A 20,421-nucleotide genomic window follows, 5' to 3' on the forward strand; every position below is an offset into this window, starting at 1 on the left:
AATGTTTTCTAGTGATTCAGTGATCCTACATGACCCTTTCCACTCCTATTGTATTTAATGTTGGAAAGCCTGATAAATTCTAGTAAGTCAGTTTGTCCTAAACTGTTTCACTTATATGCTTTGCTAGAAAGTGTTTTACTGGGATCATGCTTTCCAACTCAACATGAGTAAAAGAATGTTTGACAATCTGATTCATTCAAGTGATATAGTTGGTCTTGAACTCTCATATATCACTTGAATTTGGAATCAACCATTTTGTTTCATTCAGGTGAATTGATTCATCCTAAACTACCCTAATTTCCTCTGACTATATGTATATTAAAAACAGTGATTTTTTTTTTTAATTAATGTAAATGAAAATGTGTATCCATCCATGTGTATGTTTTTATGTTCTAATGACATTTCAATCCCAAGCAGCAGTGTGGCAGTTGTCCAAGAACCTGACAGGCAAAAATTATATTGTATTATATAAAAATGTCAAACAGAAATGTCTGTCTTGCAGCGCGTCACTGTATTCATGATACCAAGTTGGAGCACAGCTCCCAAACTCTGGAGAATGCCATCTCCCTCTCCATTACCCCAAGCACAGAGGAGTGTCCACAGTGTGCAGCCCTGTCACTCAAGGAAGGGGCGGGATTGACGAGGCACTCGGCCAATGGGGAGGAAGAGGAGGCTGCGCTGGAGGAGACGGACAGAGATGGGAACCGCTTGGATGAGAAGGTGGACAATGACTCCGAGGACTTGCCAAAGATGAAACGCACCTGTTTAGGGAAATGTAAAGATATTTGGGATGAAATGAGAGTGAAGCTTTGGGGTATAGTTGAAAGCAAGTACTTCAACAGAGGGATCATGATCGCCATCCTCATCAATACAATCAGCATGGGCATCGAGCACCATAGCCAGGTAATTTCATCTGCAGTGCAGTCAGTTCACATAATAAACCCAGTCTGAAAAAGTGTTCAACCTCATCATGTCACATATTACTGTAATAGCCGGCTCTTTCTGCAGTGCTGATAGAGTCTTCATAGGGCCTGCCATTCAAAGTAATGAGAGTGTGTGGAACGGCCTTTGGAGTCTTGTTGGATTTCTTCTTGCCATGAAAGTGCAGTTAATTATCTTTGGAAGATGTAGAAAGCTACTAATACTCATGCATAATCTCTCTATCTTGCTCTTTCTCTATCTCTCTCCCCTTCCGCCCCCTCATGTCTTCATTGCCTCGCTGCATTAGGGCCATTTTTCTCATCTCTGTCGGCTCTAAAAATATCAACAAGCAGAGAGAGACAGATATAGAGAGGGAGAAAAAGAGATAGTCACCAATGGCTTCTATTACACAGCATTTTTAGCATGTGAGACATCATTTAAATACGGCCTACGCAAGCAAACAGAGGAGCCCCTGTGTACAAGCTCACATATAAACACACAGTATCTGTTCAATAGGATCATGTGTGATGACATCATCTGCTGTGACTCTGCTGTGTTTTAACCTGACTTTCAACCAGCCTCGAGCAGATCACGATATTTAGATGTGTGATGGGTAGTGTGTGTGTTTATGTAGAGCGTGGCACTAGCAATGGCAGGGTCAAGGGTTTGATTCCCAGTAATTGTATAAACTGAAAACAAGCATTTTAAATCATTCTGTATGGGAGCCGAGCACCAGGATTGTACAGGGATTGTGGGATTGTCTGATCAAGCAGAAAGAGCATAAAATATTTGCAAAGTACTCAAATTTATGCAAGCTGAAAAATGCAGATTAAGTCTGTTAAATGTTGCATATTACTGTATATTATTCATATTTAAAATGCAGTTTTGCATATTCAACATGTGGATTGGATAACAAATTAAAGTGGATTAAATAGGCAAATGAAGGTATGGTTCAACCCCCCAAAAAATTGATAAAATAATTACGTGAATGTCTTCTTTCTTCTCTGGAATACTAAAGAAGATATTTAGGTTTTGGTTACTTTTGACTTTCATAAAAATATCTGCTTTTATATTCCACAGAAGAAAGTAAGTTGGAACAATATGAGGGTGAGTAAATGGTGACAGAATTGTAATTATTGGGTGAACTTCTACTTTTGTTGTCTCTTCCTGAAATCTTTCAGAATGCATACTGCATTTAACACCTTGCACATCTGTTAATAAAGTGCATTCTGTAAAACATGCATAGGTGAGGTATCCTGGTGGAACTTGTGGGTCATCTGGGTATTATAATTTTTTCCTGCTGTTTATGAATATTGCGTATTCAGATTCACTCAATTGATGTACCTTAATCTACTGTATAAAATGGAAGTTCCCAAATTTATATGCAGAGGTAGTGCTTGACATTAAACTAGCCCCCTGTCTGAACATTCCCCATGTTGACGAACAAACAAAATGATCGACAGGCAACAAGCGCCTAAAAGTCATCAGGTTGGCTGAAAAATAGGTGTGATTTTTCAAGACATATTTCAGTGATTTTTTTTGTTGTAGCGATAATTTAAGTTATTGTTTATGGTTTAAGAAAAAATTGCCCCTCAACATTTTTAAGCTCTGTACAAATAGGTTTGATAATAGATTGATTTAAGACCAGTTTACAGTATACAGCCTGTTGGAGAACCAAGAAAAAATGAGTGATAAATATGGAAACGGGAGAGACGATATACCACATTGTTTTATCGTTATGTCTCCTGATTGCTGTGTCAGTATTCTATTTCTCTAAATGGCATCTTCCTGGAGCTGCCTGTGGTGTAGCTTTCATTCGTCCTTCAGTTGTTTTCCCAGCCTTAACTGGTCAATGGCAAGATATTGATCAATAAATGGATGTAGAGAGCAGGTACAAATGGGACAACGAAGGCAGTTTTCTCGAATCAGATTTCGCTTTCTCTCCCCTGGAATTCGGCCACCTTCTCAATTGTGCACGTGAACATATAGTGTTATCAGCTGAGATAAGGTATAATGGATTTATGTGATGTCAGATTACACAGCGTGGACTGAAGCAGATCATGGTGGTCTGTTGATCCTTTTCTAAGCACTGTAGATCTTACACTAGTCTCAGCCTTCGACGGACCACCCACAGTCTGTTCACTGATGCTTAGTGCACACAAAAATGGCAAGCACTGGCTTAAATCACTGGCTATAAGCTGAATAGCTGGCTTTATACTATGTACATGACCACACAGTCTGGAAGCAAGATGTGGTACCAAGGTTAGTTTGTATTTTACTGTAGTATTAATGCTATCCTACCATTCTAGAGTTTGAGGTCAGTTAGAATTTTCTCTTTTCCGGCTTTCATAATGTTACAGAATATTTCAATGTGCAATTTAAATATATTTATTTTATATAAATCAAAGAATCCTGAAAAAAGAATTGTGGTTTGCACAAATTCATTAAGCAGTGCAACTGATTTGTGTTGATAATGATTAGAAATGGTTCTTGGGCATCGAATCAGCATATTAGAATGATTAGATTTTGGAGAAAAGCTGGAGAAAACTCAGGTTTGCCATAACGGGCAAATATTAATATTAAAATATATTAAAATCAAAAACAGTTATTTTAAATAGTAATAATAGTTCAGAATATAACTGTCTATTACTGCATTTTGATCAAATAAAAGCAGACTTGGTGAGCATAGGAGACTTAATTTCAAAAACTTAAAAAAAATCAAACTGAACCCCAACATTTTAAACACTAGTATGCATATAGTTACTTCATATATCATATTTGTATGTTACTTAAATGTGCAATGGGCATCAGCATTTTGATTAAGGTAAAATAGCCACATAAGTAACTATTGTAGACAACTAAAGATATCCACAAGGAGAATCAGCTTTGTTTTTTGAATTTGTTTGTTTTGTAATAGTACTTATTTTTGGACTAAAAGCTATTTTTACAGTGTTTTCCAAACTTTCACAACGACTTCATGTTTTCATGTTGTTGTATAATCCATTTCAAATAAACTGCCCCTAAACAATACATAAAAACAAAACGACCCATGACTGGTCACTTTACAGGTCAATCAGATGGTTTCTTCCAGTCTAAGTAGGCAGTTCTTGGCCAGAATAAGCTGAAGACATGCAGTGCTTACAATTCACACAAAGTATCAGTCTACTCTCATCACCCCTGAACTTTTTCTAACTGACATTCCACAAGGAATTGTTCAAGTTTAAACTCAGTTTTCTCTGACCTTTGACCAAACTGAGGAACTCATGCTTGCTGTCAAGAGCTGGTCTTATCCATGCAACAATGCACACAACCTCTTGAACAGCAATGCAGTGACCTGAAATGACCTCTCCACATTTCTTTTATCCTTCCCAAACTCTCGCTTGTCCTCAATGTCTCTCTCTCTCTCTGTCTACAGCCTGATGAACTGACAAATGTCCTGGAGATTTGTAACATAGTGTTCACCAGTATGTTCACACTGGAGATGATCCTCAAGCTTACTGCCTTTGGCTTCTTTGAATATCTTAGAAACCCCTACAACATCTTTGATGGCATTATTGTGATCATCAGGTAAGTGCATTCTCTTTTATAGTTTGTAGAATGTCTTTTAAAATCATTGTGGGTGTTAGACACACTTTTTGAATAATATTTTGACAAAATAATAACTTAACTAGAAATAACTCAACAAAAATAGTGATATTCCCTTGTGTTTGTGAACATCCCATTTAATCTCAAGTACAGTATGCTTTGTATTGACATGATTGTTTCCTTGATAACCAACTTCACTTTAGCAAAACCATTTTTTAGCTGTAAAATATTTTGGTATAGAGAAATGACAAGCGACACCACAAAAGACGCAGTCAAAACATGTAAGCAATAATTTCCGCACAATAAATATACAAATAGTTTTTAGAGTTTTAAGCTAAACATTCAAAACAATAATTTTGTAGCTTAAGATTTATTTTCTAGGCCTAGGACAACAGTAAAGTTGACTTTTAAACTGTAAATTTTTTGGACGTAAAAACTTGATGAAATTTCCACACCGTAAAGCCTTTAAAATACATGTAAAAGGCATCGATGTAGCAAGAATGAATGACGCAAAAGCAAAAATGAATGATATAGGCAAGATAAGATGTCAGTTAATGCTGGGTTCAAGTAAATGTTATTCTGTTATAGGCTATTGTGTACCCCTTGGACACAAAAGTGCAGAATTGAAACACCCTTATATTTCTACATTATAATCAACACGTTTTTTGTGTGTTTGTGTATAGTGTATGTGAGATCATTGGGCAGTCTGACGGGGGTCTGTCTGTCCTGAGGACGTTCAGATTGTTGAGGGTCATAAAGCTGGTTCGGTTCATGCCAGCTCTGCGCAGACAGCTGGTGGTCCTGATGAAGACCATGGACAATGTGGCCACCTTCTGCATGTTACTAATGCTCTTTATCTTCATATTCAGGTGGGTTGGTCTTCGTTATTGCAGTCTCTTGACCAGTTATAGGTGAATGAATCTCAATGTGTGTTGACATCCATGTGCTTTCTCATAGTCTCTAGCCGTACACGGACGCATACTTCTTTGTAATAAATGGTACACACTTTATCACACAAAGTTGCCAAGGTTTATAAAATCCCAGCAGCTGGATCACACCAGACTCTGAATGGCTGAGCGTCTCAGCTGCACCGAGTACACCTCAGCTTCAGCTGCGAGTGACAGGCCCATAAGGACCAGAGTGAGATTGATGGAGGGCAGAATAATAACACTCAGGCCCCTGGTGCCCACTGACTCACCTGCCTTCCCCCTGCAGCGCTGCAATTCCAGCAGAGTTCACCGAGACAGATGGAGGCTGCTGCAGGATTGAGAGCATAAACCAATCCCACCAATCCGTCTTTCTCTCTCACGTTTTGCTTTCAGTGTATCCCCTTCCCCCCCTCACCAACCATCTCAATTTATAACCCCTCATCTGAAAACAATGCCCTGATTTATGTCTCTTAAATGGATAGAGTTGTCCCCAGCCTGTGGGTACAGTCAACAGGCTTTCGTAACTGTTAGCAGATGCCTAGAATGACGTATCGATGATGGGAATGGAGAGAATGAATCAGCATTACAGACTGGAAGCTATATTTGTGCCAATTATTAATCCGATTCATCATCACTCTGCTGCATAGAGAACTGTTGAAGACAAATGAGGAAAGAAACACATTTGTCTTTCACTGGGCGGCTTGTATGGAGCTTTATGGGATGTTGCTGTTAAAAGCAGTGTAGTACAAAACTGTTTTACTTAATTTATTCATTTGTTTATAATATTATTTTTTTGTTATTTTAAGTTGAGATCACAGTACTTTCCTAGTGATTTTTTTCCCTGAAAAGTATAAACATATATAATGATAAAACATATGAATCAGACAAACACCATGGTAACCGGACCATCAGCCTTCTGTGAACATTTCTATGGATTTTATGTTGGCATAGTTTCTACAAGCAGTATATATTTCATATAGACTTTCTTACTGTCTTCAATTGCACACACCTCTGCTCTGATGCAGTCCCCAGATTCTGTTATTTTGTCCACTATTAATTTTAATTTTTTCTTATCAGCATTGGTTTGCAGTTTTTAAATAGTAAATCTGGCATAAGGCTGCAAGAAATCATTACAGTGCTCTGTAATTTGCTGCTAAGCATGATACACACTCTCTAGACCTACAATACCCATCATTCTCGCACTTACAGCAACTCCTACAAAGCCTTCACACCACATGCTAATATTGTTCAGTTGTAACACACGTATTTTGGTTTAAATGTAACAAATAACATGTTTACGGTCTGATTACATAAAAGCTGTCATTAGTAACATGTTACTGCCAACACTGTTTGTACTGTATGTCTGTAGTATTACCCCTGTCTCATTTATCTCTTGGTATGTGTTGCATTCTGCATTCTTTGATCTGTCTCTTCAGCGTGACTGGTCTCATCTCTGGCTGCTGTCAAACCAGGACATATGTCTCCTCACACAGCACTGATATCATTTGTATAGGCCCCTCATATCTGACAGACTCATTCATCTCACATCCCTTTGAGGTCGACCAGACACATACGGTCAGAGCCGCCTTAACCTAATGGGAGGCCCCGGGGCTGAGAGGTTTTGTAGGCCCCCCAAATCTCCCCGCCATCCACTCAATTTAGTCTCGTTTTAAAATGGTGTAAATCTACATCATAAAATGCATTAGTTTCTTTCAAGACCTGGCAACAACAGTGAGTTTTCCTTCTTTGAGACAGAAAACACCATAATATTGTTATTAAAATATCACTGAGCCCTCTTGAGCATAAACACAAGACACTTTATTTATCAACAAAGCAACTTACGTTGACGAAAACCAAAATGTGTGATTTTAAACACTATTATGAAAAACATCATCACCAACCATCACCTGTCTGCACAAACATACTCAACCTGTCTGAACTGATATAACTGATAACAGCAAGAACAGCAACAGATAAATGTAGGAGCCTCTTCTCTGACCTCAGCAGGCCTTTTGAACCAATCACATGACATGCACCTGCACAGACACAAACACACTCATTTCAGCACCGTGGATAGCAACACCAACACGGCCAAACCACAGGCTCCTGACATATTATTAGCATTGTCATAACATTGTCCTCTACAGTTAATAATGTCAATGCCCATCTCCTCTAAAACACTAATAACAGAGTTGAACAGTGCTTCTCCGGTGTGGTTTTCAATAGGGAGGAATTTTACAAATCGCTCCTCGTAACGCAAGATGAAAGTCAGCTGGTCAATGTGGGTGATATCTGGCGTGGAGTCCACACTGATAGCAAAATACTTTGCAAGCTTCACTCTGCTAATTACTTCCTCGAGCACTTTCTGTCCCATCAGCTGTATGAATTCCTCACACACATTCAGGGAGAGGTAGGATGGGGTTCCTCTGCCAGTGTTTCCATATTTTTCAATATGAGCCTTTAAAAAAGGATCAAACTGGCTAATCAGCTCCATGCACCCCAAATAATTGCCATTATCTGAGTCTCCAAACCTGTGGCTGTCACCCCTGAAAGCAAGTCCCCGTTCAGACAAAAACTTCACAACAGCAACAACTCTCTGTAGAACCTGTGTCCAGTACTCACACTCCTTATTGAACTGTTTTTTTTAGTCCTGAATCCACTGTTCCCCTGTCAGCTGCCTGACTGATGTAAGTGATCATGGCTTTTCTGTGAATGTCGCAGCTTTCATGTTCTGCTATGCGATCATTTGCATGTTTCCAGTCAAAATAACCCCCACTCACAAATGCTGATTTCTCCGTGTTCTGGCCAAATAGTTTGCATGCAAAACAAAACACACTACCTGCTGATGGTGAATAACAGAGCCATTCTCTGGGCACAAACTCTCCATTACTGAGTTTTCGTTTGAAATGCATTTTTGAGAAAAATCTTCTCTGCTGTTTATATTTGCGTTCCGATGCTGACACGTCCGCATTTTTATTTTGACAGACCTTCGGTCCCATTTTCGCCCAATAAGCCCGCACTTGTGGGTCAATATTATTTCCCCAGCGGCCCGGGTCACTGTTATATGGGTCATCATCTGACTGTTTAGCGGCCTGGTCCTCTCTCTGATACTCACCTGCACCCCGCTCCTCCTCCTCCTCCCCTCTATTGATGCTGCTGCTGGCAGTCCCCTGCTGTTCCTCGTCCACCTGCGCGGGCAGCGCGGGCGCGGCGGTCGCGGCCTGCACCTCCTCCGCTCCCTCCGCCTCCGGTGTGTGAAGCGATGTTTCTCCGGTGCTGGATGCATCTTCAGTAGCACTAGAAGCTGGTTTAAAAAATCCGGTGAGCTTTGGGATGCTCTTTAGCAGACATTTTTCGCGCAACTCCTTCTTAATAAGGTTTTTTCTTTTCTGGGCACCGCTCTCAAACTTCCGACTCATTTTTTCTTTTCTGATCACCGCTCTCAAACTTCCGACTAAATGAATGACACAGACACACCCAGTAGCGCAGGAAGGGAGACCACCCCTGGTGGTGGGCTGTCACTTCACCTGTCACGGGGGAGCTGTCAGTCTGACTAAACATTAAGCAACTAGACATATAATAGCTTTAGAGCCTTGAACACGGAAAAAAAATAAAAAAATATAAACAGACCATCGGAGGCCCCTAAACTTGCGAGGCCCCTGGGCTTCAGCCCAGGTAAGCCCATGCATTAAGGCGACCTTGCATACGGTATCAGAATATCTAAACATGAGAGTAACATTTAGAGCTTGTTTGTCTGTTTGTTTCTGCAGTATTCTGGGAATGCACATTTTTGGCTGCAAGTTCAGCCTGAAGACAGAGGCTGGGGACACAGTACCTGACAGGAAAAACTTTGACTCCCTGCTTTGGGCCATTGTCACAGTGTTTCAGGTGTGTAGCGCTCTCAAAATTCCTCTCACTTATGAAAGCACTGCTGCAGGTGATGGGAAACACAGGCCAACTGGGAACTGGGTGAAAACACTTTTTAATCACACACACACACACACCTGTTTATCCTCCGTGAAGCTGGAAAGTTAAGACTACTACATAGTATATATATATATATATATATATATATATATATATATATATATATATATATATATATATATATAATATCTTTGAGCATGGACTATTTAAATTTTTGTAGTAAAATGATGTATTTTACAAACACCTTATAATGTATTGTTACGCATCTTATGAATCTTGTAGAACCTCTTAGGGGAAATTTATGAAATTTGGAAAACAGATAGAGGACTGTCTCATCATTAACCACAGCAAATTTGGTGTTTCTAACTCAAACTCTCTAGCACCACCAACAGGCCAAATTTGAACTTATGTTTCTGCTAATAGCCAAGCCTTTAAAAGCAAATTATAAGAATAAATAGATAAATAAAAATGCCTCTGATTCTAATACAAAATTGAATGTATACAAATATAAAACATTTTTATGGGTAAAGATGTTTATTTATTATTATTTTTTGCAATTTAGAATTTTCCAAAAAAATCTACTTTTTCGAACTCGTCCTAGATGGTTTGTCCTATTTTCAGCAAATTTAGCTAAGATTATCTTCAGAGTATTCTGGCAAAATGTTGTTAAAAGCTTTTTGTTAAAAGCTCTTTGCTTTTAGCTTTTTGTTGTTTATATCTATATAAACAATAGAACCATACCTAGTTTTCCTATGTCAGCCTTTTTGGACGTCAGCCATTTTGAGTTTTGTATTCTATCTGTCTGTCTGTCTAAGTTATATATTTTTTGTGTTTGTATGCAGATCCTAACTCAAGAGGACTGGAACATGGTTTTGTATAACGGCATGGCCTCTACCTCCCCTTTGGCAGCTCTGTATTTTGTTGCGCTCATGACTTTTGGGAACTACGTTCTGTTCAATCTGCTTGTGGCTATCTTAGTCGAAGGATTTCAGGCAGAGGTAAGGTACCCCCCTTAAGGCATTTGAGAAATTCAAAGTTTTGGTTGATGCACAAAGCAATCTCCAACATACCGGGGTTTAGCTGCTGAATATGAATTTTTCACGCTCACTGGGTTAATTTGAATACATTATTGTGAAAAGCAACTGTTGGTTGTGGTGCCTTCTGTAAAGGGGTCAAATTTATGCTGGTGTTTAGCAATAAAATGACAGCTAGAACATGGCTGTAATAACTTACAGCTGTCCTGGGGCATTTTTTCCACAGTCTTATGTTGTTCTTGCTGGTGAATATATTTTCAATGTGCATGCTTGTATAAATAGCACTTCACGGGCAGGTATGCAGACTGCAGGAGTAGGTTGTCTCTCCAGGGAGCATGTAGAAGTGGGCCTTTAGGTTATGGTCTAGATCTGAGGCACTATGTGAGGGTGAGTGGGGAACTAGAGCAAATGTGACTGACTTTCAGAGGGAGGGCAGTTAGATTGACATATCTATTAAAACTGCTCAGGGCTGTTTAGTTATTTTACAAAAGAAATTCTGTCCCTAACTTTTGTCGTCTATTTGTCTATGGCTCACACAGTGCTTGAATAACATTGTTAAACCTGTAGTTAAATTTGATTACAGTCACAGACTTCGGTCATAACGAGTCAAAGCCACAATCTATAACCAAACTGACTTTAAAAGTGGAATCTCTGTGCCATGTGAACGTACAGTAACTCAAGCTAACTTGTGTCATTTTGACGTTGTGTCCCTGTTGATTTTTCTGTTTTGTTTTTTATTGTCTGCCACAGGGTGATGCTAACCGTTCCTACTCTGATGACGACAGATCATCTTGTAACTTCGAAGAAACTGAGAAAAAGGACTCACTCCAGCTGTCCGGTACTGAGCTGTGGACTGTTTTTCCTTGTGTTTCCTAAACTTATGTGCAGTACTGTAGTTCGTTTTTTAAATTTTGGTTCATTCTAAGTAGAAACTCCCAAAAGCTCCTTTTCAGATTATCTGAACAAAAAACAAACAAACTAATAACAGTCTTTTACAATGACAGTACACTGTGCTATTGTAAGCAACATGTTAATATATTTATATTTTTACACGTTTTATACTTTCTGTGTTATGACCTTTTTATCTATTTATTTATTTATTTTATTTTTGTTGGTGAAGGTTTTGTCAATGATAAAGAGTCAGAATGTAAATGTTGTGTTATATCACGATATACGGCGATAATTTGAACTCGTTAAAGCAAGTCATTTCGGTGTCAAGTTTGGGGTTTTTGAGTCATTAAGATTTTTTTAAAGGAAACTATTTTCTAAAGTAATCTGCAAGGTCTTAAGTTGATCAAAAGTGACAGTTAATACATTTATAATTTTGCAGAAGTTTTCTATTACAAATAAATGCTGTTCTTTTTCATCAAAAAATACAAATCACAATTTCCCCAAAATTATAAGCAGTATGACTGTTTTCAAAATGGCTAATAATATGAAATGTTACTTAAGCACCAAATCAGCATATTATAATGATTTCTGAAGGATCGTGTGACATTGGAGTAATGGCTACTGAAAATTCAGCTTTGTCATTGCAGGAATAAAATACATTTTAAATTATATTACAATGAAAAAACATCAATTTACTACATTTGAATTTGAATTTACTTCATGACCGTTAAAAACTTTGTTCTAGTATGAATATGGGTATTATGAATGAAATTCGGACGTACTACATCAACCATGTTGTTACTGTCACATGACCTACCAGCGTCAGTTGTGTCATTTCACTGGCATTCATAAATCCTTTCCCATTGCCTCATGGGATAGTAAAGTGTCCATCGAATGCACACTTCAGAATCAGGAAACTTTTCACATACTGTTTTTCGAATACTATGAATTTAGACATACTACCTGCCTCACCTACTGTTTTTCACCTACTTTTTAGTAGGGAAGTATGCAATATTGGATGCAGCGTTAGTCTTCTATATTAATCGTAATCTTAGTCCTTTGTCAAAGTTTTTGCTATTATTATATTTTGTCGACCTTGTCCTGTTTTTGTTTAGTTAAGTTTTAGTCGACTAGATGTCTGAGCATTTAAGTCTAGTTTTAGTCATTAAAAAAAAAAAAAAAAAAAAAAATATATATATATATATATATATATATATTTTTTTTTTTTTTTTTGTCTTGTCTTTTAAATACAATTTTGTCTTGACTTTTGTGATCAAAGATATTGCATATAGTCACAGTTATAGTTTATTGACTTTATTGTCATCTCGTCATTGTCTAGTTTTAGTCATGGGAAAAAAGCTTGTCAACGAACATATTTCATTATAGTTTTCATTCAAGAAATTAACAATAGACAACATGCTAGCCAAAATGCAATATCCTAAACAGTTTCAAAAATGAGCAATGCATTGAAATATCTCAATAATATCTGGTCAAAAAAAATGGTGCTGTGAGATCTGAGGATATGATGCAATGAATAATGCATGCACACACTGATGCTATCTAGAGACAGAAGACAATCTTACAAACTCCCACCAGTGTTGACTGGCATGAGAGGAGGCTTTAGAAATACCAGAAAGCTTGAAACTTTGATAGGCTTGGTGGAATACTTCTTAATTTCGTGCCATAAACACACACAAAAAAAATTGACTTATTGCCAGCTAGCATTTCTCATGGCTAGAGTCCTTTGGATGTGTTTGTGATCTAATCAGTCTTGGCATGTGTATTTGTGCAGATCCCAAGATTTCCACTTTGACCCCTAATGGGCATCTGGATTTGGCACCTGCACCCAACACCAGGGGCCTGTACCCATCTGAAAGGCTGAGCTTTGCCCTGAGATCCCGCAAGAGCAGCGTGAGCTCCCTGGGCAGAGCTAGCCTGGAGCAGACGGTGCTGGTGAGCTATTGTACATGCTGCAGTCAACCTGCCATTCATTACAGGGTTTTACTCAACGAGAGGGCACAGAAGCTATATCATACCACTCCAGCACAAAGCACAAAGAACACAATAATTATCCATCAACTCTGCATGTATTAGCATTATACGAACCATTAATAAGACACTTACTCAGCACTTAGAGAGCCGTCTCTACTCATCTAGCTTGCACTATATTAGCATACACACAGAGGGTCATTAAGAGGGCACTCGAAGAGCTGAGAGCAACTTATAAACTACATGATTATTTTTTACAATGGTTTAAATAATTACAGCCCTTGTGAGGAGGTTGGCTTTTTATGGGAGTTCTTAACAGTGAGGGAGGAATTTGCAAAGAATGAGTTGAAAGCATGGTTTATTAGCATGCACCGGTGTTTTTTTTTTTTTTTGTCAGATTCACTAGGAATTATGTACAGCAAATCAGGTAACACCCAAAACTTTAGTGCATCGTGTGGGATGGTGGGTTTTAGATTGTGGAGTCACAGCAGACTAACACAATCAGATAAACTTTACGCCACAACATCGTCCCACCACTGCAATCCAAACACCTGGATCTGAACCCGTCTCTTTAAAATACAGTGTTCATTCCACTAAACAACATTGTACCACCACATTCCTGTGGACAGTAGTAGCACAAAAATAATTAGGCTTTTTTGAGTTTTGTGATTAATAGACAAAATTAATTATTATTTTTTTTAAACATTATGAATTCAGAATAGTTTGTGATATATATAATACTTTTGAATATATAAAATAATAATAAAAAATATATATATTTTGTTTATTAATTTATTTATTCTATTATGCAATTTTTGCAAGCTATCTTAGTGCTTTTTGCCACCACTGTAATCCAATCACCTGAACCTGACTGAATCTATTATTTAATCTATTTATCTTTAATATTTTTAGATTTTTCTCACCCTTTCAGAACAGTCTGCACACCTGTTAACAGGTCTGTCAGATTCCAGAACTGTCTGATAACAACTTGCATTCTATGTGTTGCAGTGTCCAGGACAAGGCTCTTTGTACCACAACTGGGGACGGCCCGCACAACCAGGAATATGGAGTCGCAGGTCAAGCTGGAACAGCTTAAGTCGATCCTCTAGATGCCTGGGGATGGGGGTCGGAGGCAGTTTAAGGGTCCGCAGCCCTCACTCTCGCCTCGCTGAGCAGGAGTCCCTGCTGTCTCCTCCACCCCCTCCTCTGCACCCACCTCTGCTCTCTAGACACTTCGTCCCGCGCAGAGAACGGCGAGCTCTCTCTTTGGAGCTTCCTGAGCTGCTGCAGGTGCCTGGACCAGCCCTGCCTCCTCTGCATGCACGACAACGCAAGAAGAGCTTCTCTGGGGGTCTGGGAAGTGTTGGAGAGCACCAGGACTGTAATGGGAAGACACCATCAGTCCGACAACACATTATCAATGAAGTCTACCCTCAGGTCAATGCACGCAAGGACAGGGAGGATCTGGATGATGAGCTGGACTATGTAAGTGTCCATTAAATTATTTTAAAGGGATAGTTCACATATTCTGTAATTATTATATTTCAAACTTATATGACTGACTGACTGCTGTGGAACACAAAAATAGACATTTAGCCAAATATCCTGGGTGCTCTTATCCATACAGTGATGGGGACAGAGGCTGCAGAGCTGCAAAAATTTTAAAATGATAAAAAAATTATTTCATAAAAGGAATGCACAGTAAAAGCTGTTCAAATGAGTTTATGTCATATTCCAATTCTTCTGAATCCATACAGTTGCTTTGGGTGAGTAACAGACTGAAATATGTAAGTCTGTATTCGCTGATCGTCCAGCTTCTTTTTCAAGTAAAAGCTGGCAAATAATGTTTACACGTAGTTTTGTTATGATACGTAATATTCATAAGGTGGGGAGATGGGGGATTCCCCCGCTCTATATGTCTCAGCATCGACTAAATGATTTATAAAAAAAATTTATGTAGGCTATTTATTTATTCACATATTTTTCACCCGGGTGACACAACTTCAAAAATAGACCATGCAAAATAAATAAATAAATAAATAAATAATATCTTTAAAATATTGCCATGTAACGTCGCAAACAACAATAATATCAGAGAAGGACTTTAAGAGTAAGTGACACAAGTATACAGAAAACAAATGTATTGATGTTCGTTATTATATTTTTCTTTATACATTTTTATAAACCTTTTTTTAGTTATTTGCCACTTAGGCTTGTTGACAATAATGTCTTCAACATTGTCTATGACCAGATATGTTTTTAGTGGACTTTCAAATTTTTTTTTTTTTTTCATATTTAGTTGAGTTACAATGTAACTTTCAGCAATAGAGATCTGGCAGCATCAGCGAGCGTATTGTTCTGCTTGGGCGAGCCCTTAGCGGACAGCTTACCTCACGCATGAAATCAGCAGCAGGCCAGTAAACCAATGAGAACACGCTACAGTCCTGCTAGATTTACAGCATTTGTACAGCGTCACAGCAAAGGCTCCATATCTACATATTTCTTTACAAAGACAGCTATAAATTTGTTGTTAGAAGCTGGTCAGTTATGAACATCGAAGTTTTAAAGTCTTGAAAGTCTGTTAACACATGGATTCGCATGTATATATATATATATATATAATACACCATACTTTAACTCAAACTGAATAATTACAAATGAGTTAAAATGGGAAAATTCTTCATTTTCTTTTTTGACATACTCCAGTTCTTGTTAAAAGACACTAGACATGCTTATTATGTGCATTTAATAGCACTTTATGTGTGAAATCATATTTACTTAGACCATCAAAAGTGTGCTATCACTTTAATTGAGCATGAGTGGCACAGTAAAAATAGACTGAATCTTTCAAGTTTCTAACTGATAAACTTCTATAAACAAATTTATAACATTAGTTGTCTTTGTTAAGATATATGAAACGTTGGACACTGTACAGTGTACATATGCTTCCAGTGTGAATACACTCGCGAGTCTGCAAGCGAAGCTCAAGTTTGGGGTGTGAAACGTCTTCAAAAGAGTCTTCATTTTCCCCCTGACATCAGAGCAACTGAGGATGCAGTGGATTTTTTTTTATGTCTGATGGTAATACACCACCAGATACACAAAAAAAAACAGAAGAGAAGGGTTGAGTGAGCAGTAGCCTCTTTATCATTTAAAGAGACATGCACCAAAATGGGTCACTGTGAACAGAGCTGGTTTTGATAAGGTAAAAATGGTGTTCTTTTACATGACCATTGAGGAATTTTTACCAAAGTATGTTATGACCAGATCCTCGGTTAACCACCAGATCCTCCTATCAACCCTACCGGCAAAAGGCATCTCAGGAACCACATTTCAATGGTTTGAGTCTTACCTGTCAGATAGGTTCTTTAAAGTATCTTGGAGAGGTGAGGTGTCCAAGTCACAACATCTAACTACTGGGGTGCCTCAGGGCTCAGTTCTTGGACCACTTCTCCTCTCTGTCTACATGGCATCATTAGGTTCTGTCATTCAGAAACATGGCTTTTCATACCACTGCTATGCTGATGACACTCAACTCTACCTCTCATTCCATCCTGATGATCCGACGGTAGCTATTCGCATCCCAGCTTGTCTAACAGATATTACTTCCTGGATGATGGACCATCACCTTCAACTCAACCTTGCCAAGACAGAACTGCTTGTGTTTCCAGCAAACCCATCGTTTCATCACAATTTCACCATCAAGTTAGGCACATCAACCATAACTCCTTCAAAAACAGCTAGAAGCCTTGGAGTTATAATTGATGATCAGCTAACTTTCTCAGACCACATTGCTAAAACTGTCCGATCCTGCAGATTTGCTTTATTCAACATCAAGAACATCAAGCCCTTTCTTTCGGAACATGCTGCACAACTCCTTGTTCAAGCTCTTGTTCTGTCCAGGCTGGACTATTGCAATGCCCTCTTGGCAGGTCTTCCAGCCAATTCTATCAAACCTTTACAATTAATTCAGAACGTGGCAGCAAGATTAATTTTTAATGAGCCAAAAAGAATACATGTCACACCTCTGTTTATCAATATGCACTGGCTTCCAATAGCTGCTCATATAAAATTCAAGGCATTGATGTTTGCCTACAAAACTACCACTGGCTCTGCACCCATTTACCTAAATTTGTTATTTCAGACTTATGTGCCCTCTAGAAGCTTGCGTTCTGCAAGTGAACGTCGCTTGATTGTGCCATCCCAAAGAAGCACAAAGTCACTTTTACGGACTTTTAAATTAAATGTTCCCTCTTGGTGGAATGACCTCCCCAACACATTTCCGAGCAGCTGAGTCCTTAGCCATCTTCAAGAATCGTCTTAAAACACATCTCTTCCATCTTTATTTGACCCTCTAACTTTAACACTCACTATTCTAATTCTATTCTTTAAAAAAATCTAACTACCTTTCTAATCTTTTTATATTCCATTTTCTTTTCATTAATTATGCAATTGTATGTGTGTATGTGTAAAGACCTCTAACACTAGCTTGCTCTATTCTTTTTTTATTCTATCTGTTTTCTTTACATTATATTATTTAAAATCCCATGCTAGGTGTACTGTGTTAACCTAACTGAGACTTGTTATAGCACTTATATATCATTGCTCTTTTTGTTGTTATTGATTGCTTCCACTGTCCTCATCTGTAAGTCGCTTTGGATAAAAGCGTCTGCTAAATGAATAAATGTAAAATGTAATGTTATAAACGTTTCATGAAGACCCTAAAGAATCATACAAACTTGTGGAAAATGGGCATCTGATGTCCCCCTTTAAATGCTGTGGCAGAGGAAATAATTCAGCCAGGATGCAATAAATCTGTTTTACTGTGTATTTGACCAAATAAATTAAGCCTTGGTTAGCATAAGAGACTTATTTCAAAAATATTTTTAAAATTGTTACCCAACCCCAAACCTTTTAACAGTAATGTATGGCTCTAGATATTAGTGTTCCATGGAAGAAAGGGATTCAAATGTTGGAACCAAATTTGTTTTGATAAAATAGATAATTGTGTGGATTATTTTAAGTTAGATTGGCCCCTGCAAAACAGTCTGCACACAATGTAAATCTTTTTGAAGCAGAGCCAATTGCACATATAATCAACTACACAATGAAATTTGCCCAATTATTATCTGCTGAGAAGGAACACTAACAGATGGCAGTAGGTTTTCAGTTAATTTACAGCCAGACTGTCTTGTTTTGTAAGCAATTAAGAGTAACATGGCATCTCCAAGGGGACCTGAAACACTGGAAATAACTGCTTCAACTATCAAACATGTTTCCAAGAAAGTTCTCCCACCCTGGATACTGCAGAATTAATCTTAGTCCTCATTTTTTCCAACAGATATTCAGCTAAATACATCTTTTTCTGTCGGCAGAGTCTATGTTTCCGGATGCAGAAGATGATAGAGGTGTACAGACCAGACTGGTGTGAGACCAGGGAAGACTGGTCCGTCTTCCTCTTCTCTCCCCAAAATAAGTTAGTCTTTTTCCTGTCTCCTCTATGTCAGTATATAACGGTCATGAACATACTTTATAAGACCTAACGGAAGCTGTTTCATCTTTTCACCTTGCTTACACACAATACAGTATATATTTGTGGTCAAAACTGTGCATACCCTTTGCAGAATCTGCAAAAAAAAAAGAGTTATTTGACCAAAATAAGAGGGATCATACAATATGCATGTTGTTTTTTTATTTAGTACTGACGTTTATATGTAGTCCACAAGATAAATGTAATAGTTAAATATATAAAATGACCCCGTTCAAAAGTTTACATGCATGTGATTCTTAATACTGTGTTGTTACGTGGATGATCCACAGTTTTTGTTGTTTTGTTGTTGTTGTTTTTTGGTGATAGTTGTTCATGAATCTCTTTGTTGTCCTAAACATTTAAACCGCTGTTGTTCAGAAAAAAATACTTCAGGTCCCTCAAATTCTTTGGTTTTCCTTTCCGGTATCTTTTGCATATTTTAACCCTTTCCAACAATGAATGTACAATTTTGAGATCCATCTTTTCACACTGAGGACAACTGAGGGACACATACGCAACTATTACAAAAAGCTCAAACGCTCATGGAAACACAATGCATTAAGAGCGAGCGACAACCTCCCGCTCTCTCTTGTGAAGCCAATAAGGAAGTGACAAAATTTTTTAAAATTTTAGAATTTTTTTAAAACTCATCGGTTTAAATTATATTAAGCCTTAAAGTTCTGCATAATTAAGGGCGTGGTCACTAGAGTGACAGGTGAATTGCCGCTGCTGTCACCTCCGTCGCGCTAGGTGGGCGTGGTTTCAGCAACCAGCTCCCGCCTTTTTGCCTATTTTTGATTTCGATTCCATGTTTTTATACAGCTATGGTTAAGAGCCTTGGGGTAATTTTTTTTTTTTATTTGAATATCAGGGTAAATTCTGCATGAGTCCCTCAGTCGTCCTCAGTGAAACATCTTATTCAGGTCGGTATTAAATAAAAAAGATAGCATGCATTTGATATGATCGATCATATTTTGGTAAAATAATTAACATTTTGCAGATACAGCAAAGCATATGTCAAGTTTTGACCACACCTTTATATATATATATATATTAAATTAAATTTATATGCTAACTGTGAGTTCTCAGTTCATTTTCAATTAAAAAAAAAATCAGATGAACAGATGCATAGTTTTGTTTCTTAGCTGTCATGTGTGATTGACCTATCAGGTGGTTATGTTCACAGCCAATCAAATGTTATTTAACTTTTATATGGTCAAAGAGCAAAACTAATAATAATAATAATCACTAATAATAAATAAATGCCATTTTGTAAATGCTGTTTTATTTTGTTTGCTTTGATAGTTTTATTAGCTATCACTTACATGAAACAGAGTACAGTATATACAGTAATCACATATAGCAAGTTTTTCGAAAATGGGGTTTGTGTGTTGATGAAAAGCCTTATAAATAATCAAATGATACAAATGAATAAACATTAAAATAGAGAAATACTTATAAAAAAATAAAATAAAATGTATTTGTTTAAGGGTTATTTTAAGTAGCTGAAACAAAAACTATAGTAGTATCTCAATGATACAAAATGAACACTTTTTACCTCCATGTACTGTAATATGAGCATTAACTGACTTCACAGAACCGTGAACATGCTAAT

At 37.7% G+C, this 20,421-nt stretch overlaps 1 protein-coding gene across 2 annotated transcripts in view; it reads left to right on the forward strand.

The window, feature by feature from the left end:
* The window catches only part of LOC132149096 (voltage-dependent T-type calcium channel subunit alpha-1I-like), a 119,381-nt gene that overhangs the window by 50,794 nt on the left and 48,166 nt on the right, over positions 1-20,421 (forward strand). For both annotated transcript variants that reach the window (XM_059558039.1, XM_059558038.1), the window contains exons 8-16: positions 503-903; positions 4,337-4,488; positions 5,190-5,375; positions 9,206-9,323; positions 10,205-10,360; positions 11,147-11,234; positions 13,080-13,240; positions 14,285-14,761; positions 18,652-18,752. In XM_059558039.1, coding sequence (XP_059414022.1) covers positions 503-903; positions 4,337-4,488; positions 5,190-5,375; positions 9,206-9,323; positions 10,205-10,360; positions 11,147-11,234; positions 13,080-13,240; positions 14,285-14,761; positions 18,652-18,752 — 1,840 coding nt within the window. The remainder of the gene's footprint in view (positions 1-502; positions 904-4,336; positions 4,489-5,189; positions 5,376-9,205; positions 9,324-10,204; positions 10,361-11,146; positions 11,235-13,079; positions 13,241-14,284; positions 14,762-18,651; positions 18,753-20,421) is intronic.

This window comes from Carassius carassius, chromosome 9 (genome assembly GCF_963082965.1).
Source record: "Carassius carassius chromosome 9, fCarCar2.1, whole genome shotgun sequence".
In the NCBI taxonomy this organism is placed as follows: Eukaryota; Metazoa; Chordata; class Actinopteri; order Cypriniformes; family Cyprinidae; genus Carassius; species Carassius carassius.